The 9603-nt window shown below is 38.8% G+C and overlaps 1 protein-coding gene across 1 annotated transcript; it reads right to left on the reverse strand.

Annotated features, from left to right (window-relative positions):
• Positions 1-8008: 8008 nt before the first annotated feature.
• Positions 8009-8950, reverse strand: LOC110334095 (olfactory receptor 2B2-like). Its single transcript, XM_021215953.1, has one exon. The coding sequence runs from the start codon at positions 8948-8950 to the stop codon at positions 8009-8011; it is 942 nt and encodes a 313-aa protein (XP_021071612.1).
• Positions 8951-9603: the final 653 nt, after the last annotated feature.

Here is a 9603-nt window from a genome sequence, read left to right on the forward strand (position 1 = left end):
TGGAGAGTTCTTTCACCTCCTTGGTTAGGTATTCTTAGATGGAACTAGAGAATATTATATTGAATGAGGTGGTCCAGACCCATAAAGACAAGGATATATTTTCTCTCATTTGTGGTTCGCAGAGGAGAGAAATGTGAGTATATGCCTTGAATAACTGCAGGAACCAGGGAAGTAAAAAGGTACCATGATGGAGTGGAAATGGGGCAGTAGGGAGAATGGACTCTAGAAAGGGCGATAGCAGGATACAAGTGATATGGAGGAGAGAAGAAAAACCCAGGGTCGGAGGACTTAACACTAGGACATCATTAAAAGGAGAGGGAGGGGTGAGGGGAAAATAATATTAAGCATGCTTGAAAAAGTCATAAAGACATATTTTAATTACCTAAAATTTCAAATAATATACACAAATGTATGTATATACATCTACATATATAGATTAAATAAAATTATACCATTTGGGTTGACAATGCTGCCTTCAAGAGTTAAAGTTCACCAAAAAATTCATCACAAGTATGAGAAACCCCTTCCCAATCTGTTGGTCAAGAAGTACTGTCCAGTGCAATATTCCTGTTGTTCTTGGTTGCTTCTCTGTCTTAGTCAGGGTTTCTATTCCTGCACAAACATCATGACCAAAAAGCAAGTTGGGGAGGAAAGGGTTTATTTAGCTTACATTTCCATACTTCTGTTATCACCAAAGAAAGTCAGGACTGGACTCAAGCAGGTCAGAAAGCAGGAGCTGATGCAGAAGCCATGGAGGGATGTTCTTTACTGGCTTGCTTCCCCTGGCTTGCTTAGCCTGCTCTCTTATAGAACCCAAGACTACCAGCCCAGAGATGGCACCACCCACAAGGGGACTTCCCCCCTTGATCACTAATTGAGAAAATGCCTTACAGCTGGATCTTGTGGAGGCATTTCCCCAACTGAAGCTCCTTTCTCTGTGGTAACTCCAGCTGTGTCAAGTTGACACAAAACTAGCCAGTACATTCTCCAAGGTGGAAGGCAAGTCCCTATTGCTGAAGATACCATGCACTTCAGATACAGAATTCAGAGGATCTGAGCTAGATTTGACCTGGAAAGCCCCTTCCCCAAGGACTAGCTTTCATAGTGCTGGAAGGATCTACGCAAGGTGCCAAGGGAGGAAAGCAACCAGTAATCCCACCGAGCTGTGAAGCCTGAAAACCACAAATACTAGCAAGACAAGATGCCATTAAGGATGTGATAGTGGAACTTATATCTTGGTGGTGGCCAACAGCTCTCTGATTGGACTTAAGCCTTGCTCAACAAGAGGGAAATTATGCCTGGTACTTTAAACCTAGCCAAGGTCATGGATCTTAAAGGAAAATCTACTACTGACACTTTATGAAGCCTGACTAATTCCTAACAGCATTCTACATACTTATCCTTAAGTTCAGATAGCTCTAACCCCTCATATAAAAGCTTGGTAACAGACAGAAACCATTATAATCCCTCCCAAACAACAACAACAACAACAACAACAACAACAAAACCAAAACCAACCAACCAAACAAACAAAACAACAAAGAGAACTCATATGTGGTCCAAATGCAGAAAACAGCAGATGCTGGGGTATAAAGTTCCAATGGGTACATTTACAATACAACTCCTGGACATAAGGTGGGAACATTGATGGAGAGGAGCTGGAAAGATTTTAAACAAGACTAGCAGGGTATCTGATGTGAGATTGTGATCCCTAGAAATGACAGAGCTGCCTCACCCATGACAGCTCAACAATATGGCTTCCTGAACAAGACCTGAACAAGGACATACTAAAGTGGAAGGTGGAAATCTCAGGGGGTGCTCCAATTAAACAAAGAACTACAAGCAAATGAGGAACTCTGATGGAGAGAATTAGTTTTCCCCAGGAGTATGCTCCCTAATTGGTTATCCAATATCAAGTAAGGTGTCATTCCTGAAATATTGCATGTACAAGAAATGCTAAACAGACTCAATGTGTTGCATATATATATATATATATATATATATATATATATATATATATTGCATATATATGCTATATATATATATATATATATGAAAAATGGGCCATGAATTTATGAGACAGTGAGGGTTGGGGGACATGGGAAGAATTGGAAGGAGAACAAAGAAGTTTAGTGACGATGTAATTATATTTTAGTTTTAAGAAGAAAACAATCTTTAAAACATGGGTTGTGAGTTTTATAACTTCTATAATACCATTACACATTTCTAAACATGTAAAAATGTGAACAAACAACTGTAAAAAACATTTAAAATAGACAAAGAGATAAACAGATGTTTCTTAAAAAGAAATCATAAAAATGACCAATAGATTTCTCTCAAAGTTAATGATCATCAGGGAAATCAAGTCAAACCTACAGTGAGGTATCATGTCACCCCAAGAATGGGTGTTATAAAAAAACATTAAGACTGGTGTTTATGTAAGAAATAGTAGAAGCTGTTACAGAACACAGTTTAAGTAACAAAGACATTATACAAAACAGTTTTAAGGTCTCCAAGGAATAAAGATAGAGCTAACATAAGACCCAGAAATCACTACTGGATATCTATCAGGGAGAAGAGTCATTGCTCACTGTGACACTAACAGCACAAAAGATGGAAGCAACCGGAGTACCCATCAAGTGATGAATGCTAAATAATATACTTTAGTATACAATTATTCAGCATTGAGAAAAATGAAAGCCTTTTTGCAACAGATGGAACTGGAGATCATTATGTCAAGTGAAGTGACCCATACACTTAAGGACAGGCAATGCTCTACCACACTTGTGGAATACAAAACCCTGGCTTGAGAAAGCTAGAGTAGAACATTGGTTGGCAAACACAAGCATGATCGACGGATGCTAGATTATGGTTAAATAGGGTAAGACATTCCAGTGTGCTGTCACATAGTAAGGTAACTGAAGGCAATACTTTCATGCTGTATATTTCAACAAACTAGAAGAAGGACTCTTGAATGTTTCATCACACACATTTGAAATATGTCCAACTTAGTTTAAGCATTATTTAGTAACTATATTTTATAAAACACCACACACACACACATATGTGTGTGTGTATGTGTGTGTGTATGTGTGTGTGTGTGTTCATTGGCTAAAATAAACTTAATTTATGAAGTATATTTCTTTTGAATCTTTTGAATACAATGTTAATCTGGGTCTTTTCATTGGACTTTAAAAACATGAGGTAAGTTTTTGTACAAATAGAGTAAAAGTATGGTATATTTGCATGATAAGATGGTTAACTGTAATATAAATTATGCGGATAAATAAGTCAGATAGTGCACTTGATGTGTTTGGTCAAGTTAAATACAAACAGAAACATTTTACCACTTCTAATAATTCTATCATCATGTGGTATTGATAAATGTTCACACACCTTTTAGAATTACATTGATTAGTCCATTATTTGTATTAACTGCTCCAGGCTAAAAGTAAGGCAAATGGGGACGGGAAAAGGACTGCTTATAAAACCATGCTTTTTGCATGCACTGGGATATCACACTCAATTTATTAAAATCTACAACCATATACATGCCAATAAATTTTAAAAACTATTTGTTTCTTGCATCTGACCAGAAGGGTATTATTCTTTTTTCTGCCAACTTTGCCCCAGTGGTTAATTCAATGTGTGTGTGTGTGTGTGTGTGTGTGTGTGTGTGTGTGTGTGTGAGAGAGAGAGAGAGAGAGAGAGAGAGAGAGAGAGAGAGAGAGAGAGGAAATGTATGTAGCTTGAAGAATCTTAATGAAAATACGACTGTGATTATGCAAAGAATAAGACTAAAGTAGATGCTCACCAGTTCATCAAGAATAGAAAGAAACCTCAGCACTTAAGTTAGGCTCATGCTATTTAGAGGATAAGGGGCTCGTTAGCCCTGCATGATAAGATGGTTCAATGTGTTGGGCAACAGCATTGACTGGTTACAAAAAGATAGATCTACAAATATGATCCTTATAACTTATGATATCTCAAATGGCAAAAGACGTGATTGAGAATCTTTCTCGGAAGATGTACTTTTATCATTTTAGCTTTTATGAGTGCTGTGTCTGAATGTAATATCTCAAAGTGAGCATCAGACTTATATTACAGAAGAAAACAAAGAAGTTAGGTGACACATCAGCCAAGGTACATTAAAGTTATCTGACAAAAAAAAAAAAAAAAAGAAATGCATACATAAAGACTAGCAAGAACCAGGCAGTGGTTACAACTGAGATAAAAGGTGGCCCTTTCTAAAGTCAGCCATTAGGGAGCCAGGTGTGGATTTCACACCCTAGTCACAATTTATGCTATTCTTCTGAGCCTTGTGAAAGCTTGCACCAGGGGATTCTGCTCTTGCTAACCTTTTCATGAAAAATGTAATACTGTAGTTCCTCCTTAAACCACAACCCTCCTTCTTCCTAGGCCATTGTAAATTCCTGCATATGGGAGTGACTCAGCTGTAATTCTAAGTTTACTTTGTAGAATTTTCCCTGAGATTTCTAATGTCTAATTTCTTTCACTGTCTATCAACACTGGAGGCATTATGTCTGAATGAGTAGCATTACCTATAATATAACACTGACTATCACAAGGACACATCTGGACTACATCTGAACACATCTGGCTACATCTGGAGATGTCAAGCCTCCAGGAGACCAGTTTCTGTGAAACTTTTTGCCTCAGAACTGTGGCCAAGCTTTTGGACTTACCAAGCAGACTTCACTGGAGTGGGCATGGCAGGAAAACAGCAGGCATTTTCAATTGCTGAGCCATTTGCACTAATTTTGTTTGAGTTGCTATGATAAACACCATGATCAAAAGAAACTTGGGGAGAAAGGGTTTAATTTAGTTTACACCTTTTGGTAATAGTCTGTCACCAAGCAGAAGTCAGGGCAGGAACTGAAGCAGAGACCATGGAGGAATGCTGCTTAATGGCTTGCTCTCTGACACATGCTCAGCCTGCTTGCTCTTCTGCCACTCAGGGTGAACTGATCCCTGCCAAGTCAATCATCAGTATAGGTAATCTCTCACAAACTGTGTTCAAGATCAATTTGATCTGGGAAATTATTCAGTTGACTTTTCTCTTTCAAAGTGATTCTAGGTTTACACCAAGTTCACAATAAAATCTAACCAGGACACCATTTCTGCAACCCCTGAATGAAAATCCTAAGAGGCAGCATTTATTATTGATCATCCCTATGGAACTCAAATGCCATCATGAATCCTCATGAAACAGGTGATGAGAGATCTGAGTTGCACACAGAGGAAAAAGAGATGTGAAATAGAACCAAAAGTATCCCAGAGTCAATGAACAAGACCTGCCCACAGTGACAACTGGTAAAAACAGGCACAGAGCAACTTTCTCACTCTCTCACTCTCTCTCTCCTATCATTCCAGAGTGAAGGCCAGACGTATGACCGCTAAAACTTTGAAACCTAAATTTTGTTTCAACTCATCAAGCATGTGAAAATATGGCTAATTATTTCATTGTATCCAATATTTTATCTTCTGGAAATTCCTTTCCACATACAACCAAATTCTTCTTATATTGTGATTGCCAGAACCATAGATTTTTAGATTAGGTTTACAGCTATGCATACCAACTTCCCTCCAGTATTTGTAAATGTCAGAGACAAGAACTCATTTGTATCACTGCATATTTTATAGTGTGACATCCATAAGCAAAACCAGAATAGCATCTAAGAAGCAGCTCCGTCCTCAGAAGACACAGACATCAGCCCAGCTTCTACATGACAGTTTCTGCAGCATAGCTATCATTTGTCTGTCTGCTTTTGTTCTCTGGACATACACAGAAATCAGTGCTTCAAGTTTGATTTCATTATAAAAAAATTCCTGAAACAGGAAACTTTAAGTAGGGTCTCAATTTGATCTTTAATTTATATAAATTTCTATTTTCCAAGATTGTCAGAAATGGTCAACTCTATCAGCATTGTAGTGTGCTGGTTGGTATGTGTATATATCCTTTCTTCCACTGTACTAAAGTCAACTTGCTGATTTTTAACCACTGATAGGAATTCAGTGCTTTATGAAAGAAACTACATTTCATGAGCACCTGTCTAATGCTGATGTCAATGACACCAGAACAAAGCACTTCCTACTCCATGCTGAATGAATCCTTAAATGCCTTAAAATATCTCCAAGAGGTTTGATATTCCGATTCCCCAATTTTTCATCCACTCCCTATTCTATGAAGACATTTGAGTTGCAAAATAGATTGACTAAAATGCAAATCCTAGAGTTAAACCAATGGTTTATTAGTAAGTGTAAGGATCCTGTTGCTGTCATAAAATAAAAGGCAACTAGGGGAGGAAAAGCATTTATCTCATCTTACAGCAGGTCCACCATTCATGGCAGAAACTTAAGACAAGAGCTTGGAGGCAACAACTGAGGCAAAAGCCATGGGAGGAACATGGATTCCTAATGGTGGCTCAGCCTGCTCTCCTTTACCACCCAGGACCAGCTGCCCAGGGAGGGCACTGCACACAGTGGGTAGGACCCTTCTGCATCAATCCTGAATCAAGAAAACATCCTACAGACTTGTCTACAAGCCAGTCTCTCATTTAAAATGACCTCTTACAAGATATACTTTTGTCAAGTTGACAAAAATCAACCAGCAGAATGTTATTATGGGTATGTTTTCCCAGGTGAGGTTCTTGTGGAATTTACTGCCAATCATATTTCAGTATTTTCAGTATATTAAATAAAGTTGATATATCTAAATTGATTTTTGTTAAATTTCACCAACTTACTCTTGATTTTGCTTTTATTATTTTTTACATTGTTAGAAAAAATTTGTCATTCCACTGTCTTTTTTGTATTATTTAGTTTCATGTGTATTGATGTTTTCCCCTACTTGTTAATCTACACACTTCATATGTACCTAGTGCCCACAGAGGCCAGAAGACCAGAAGAGGGCATCAGATCTCTTGGAACTATAGTCATAGATGTTTGTGCTCGGCCACGTGGGCACTGGGAATCAAAGAGTCCTGGTTGCTTTTCCAGAGGGCTGGGGTGGGTGTAATTCCCACCATGTGCACAGTCTTATAGCTGTAACTCTAGTTCCAGGGGCTCCAATGGACTTTTCTGCCTCCAAGAACACTGCATGCACTTGGTGCACAGATGTATATGCAAACAAAACACCAGTAAGAAACCCAGATGGAAGATGAATAAATCACAGTATGTTCTACCGCAAGTGAACTAATAAGGATTCAATAAGCTTTCTTCTTGCATAATAGAATGAATTAAATAAGTAGCAGACATCATATGATGAAGTTTTGAGAATATATTTAAACTGCAGGTAGTGCTTTAATTTCTAAAAGGGAGCAATGTATATACAGAAGAAAATGTTTCAATTCTCTCAAAAGAAGGTTGACTCAAATTTTAAAGTATAGCCTTTTTTGGGTAGATGGTATAGAGTAAGACTTTCAGAGAAATAGAAACGACAAAAATAAGATAATTGAAGATTTTATTTAAATTGTAGGAATTATCATGGTAGACTTTAGTTGACTCCTAGTGTGGAATTTCATTCTAGTCTCATAACTGTATACTGCTGATTAGGAGGTAGAAACCATAGATAGTTTTACAGAATTCTGTTAGATCTACAGATGTCTGGAGAATAGCAGAGTTCTGATTTTTACATGTAGATGAGAATATTCACATGCATTAATATATAATTAAAATATATTGTCTCTAGATAAAAGATTGAAAAATTATTTTAGACCCCGAGATGTATAAGAAACCTTGCCAACCACAAAAATTGTATAAAGCCTAAAAATGTGAAGATTATAGGATTAGCAGTTTAGGAGAATCATGACGAGTCACTTCTCAGGACTTGTGGATGGATATATCCAGGCAGGCTAACACTATGTAGTCCTCTATCAGCAAGACTTTATTTGATGGTAAGCATCACAATAGTTCAGTATAGAAGGAACCAATATAATGTACCAGACTGTAAAAACTTATGCTAATAGGGCTATTACTCAGGCATCCCTTATTTTCTACTCAGGATGATCCTTGTCATCAACCTCTTGAACGCNCCCTTTACCTCTTTGTTCCTGAGTGTGTAGATGAGGGGGTTCAGCATGGGTGTGATGATCCCATAAAAGAGAGACACCATTTTCCCCCGGTCCTTGGAAGTAGGGGATGGTGGCTGCAGATACATGTAGATGGCAGTGCCATAGAAAAGGACCACCACGATGAGGTGGGAGCCACATGTCCCAAATGCCTTTCGCCGACCTTCAGCTGATCTTATTCTCAACACTGCTCGGACAATAAAAGCATATGATATGAGGATGAGAATCACAGGTATTAAAAGGAAGACAACACTTATGAAAAATTGTTCACTTTCAATTGCTGTCGTATCCACACAGGACAATTTGAGCAGGGCAGGNANNTCNCANANGAAATGNTCNACTTNNTTGNGACCACACAGTGGCATCTGAAGCGTCCATGTAGACTGTAATACTGAGTTGCTGAAGCCACTGATCCAACATGCAGCTGCCAACTGGAGACAGCGCCTCTGGTGCATGATGACTGAGTAGTGGAGAGGCCGACAGATGGCTACAAACCTGTCAAAGGACATGACACTCAGGAGAAAACATTCAGTGCAACCCAAAGCCAGGAAAATGAAAAGCTGGGCCACACAGCCACCATAGCTGATCACCTTCCGGGTGCTGCATATGTTGATGAGCATCTGTGGGACTGTGCTTGTGGTGTAGCACAGGTCCAGCAGGGATAGGTTAGTGAGGAAAAAGTACATGGGGGTGTGGAGTTTGGAATCCAGGCGGGACACAAGAATGATCATCATATTTCCAAAGATGGTCAGAATATAGGACACTAGAAACACCACAAAGAGCGGCAGCTCCAGCCATGGCCGATCTGAGAACCCTAAGAGAATGAACTCCTGTGAGGAGCTCTCATTGGCCACACTCATGTTAAACGGTACAGCCTCCGGGTNGCTGGAGCACACAGGGTTATAAGTAGGTGGACATGCTTGTTGGATGTGTCAGTTAGTTGTGAAGTGATGACTCTGGAAAGTTTGGTACATTCACAAAGTGATCCTGTTAGGATGAAAATGTATTGACAGAAGTTTAAGTGTCTGTCAAACTTTTCAGTGCTGTTTTTCTATTCCTCATAGTTTTCACCAAAGGGATTTCAAAGTTACAGCTCTGTATCAGTCCTACTGACACAGAAAGGTTCTGGTGTTTGCTGCTATTTTATGGATGGGTTGTTCTCTGGCCTTTTTTTATCAGTTGTCTGCTATCAGGGAGACATAGCTATTGCTCCTGTTATTTGAATCCAGTTTAATATCCCCCCAGAATCAATGAGAGTCTCTGTTCACTGGCATTGGTGAAAATTATTTAAATATCATTTCTCCACTATTCCTGCCCTTCCCTCAAATAAATGCAGATACTGTAGCATCTACAGGAAGTTTTCAGACACCATGTCAAGAGACTTATTCTATTACTCTCATATTGGAGAATCTACACAGGATTGTTTGCTCATGTGACATCTGAGGGCGGCAGGTCTGGCTCATGTACTCCCAACCCTCTTCTGTAACTAGTTACATGGTCTGAGAATGTTTCT

This window comes from Mus pahari, chromosome 16 (assembly GCF_900095145.1).
Source record: "Mus pahari chromosome 16, PAHARI_EIJ_v1.1, whole genome shotgun sequence".
Lineage (NCBI taxonomy): Eukaryota > Metazoa > Chordata > Mammalia > Rodentia > Muridae > Mus > Mus pahari.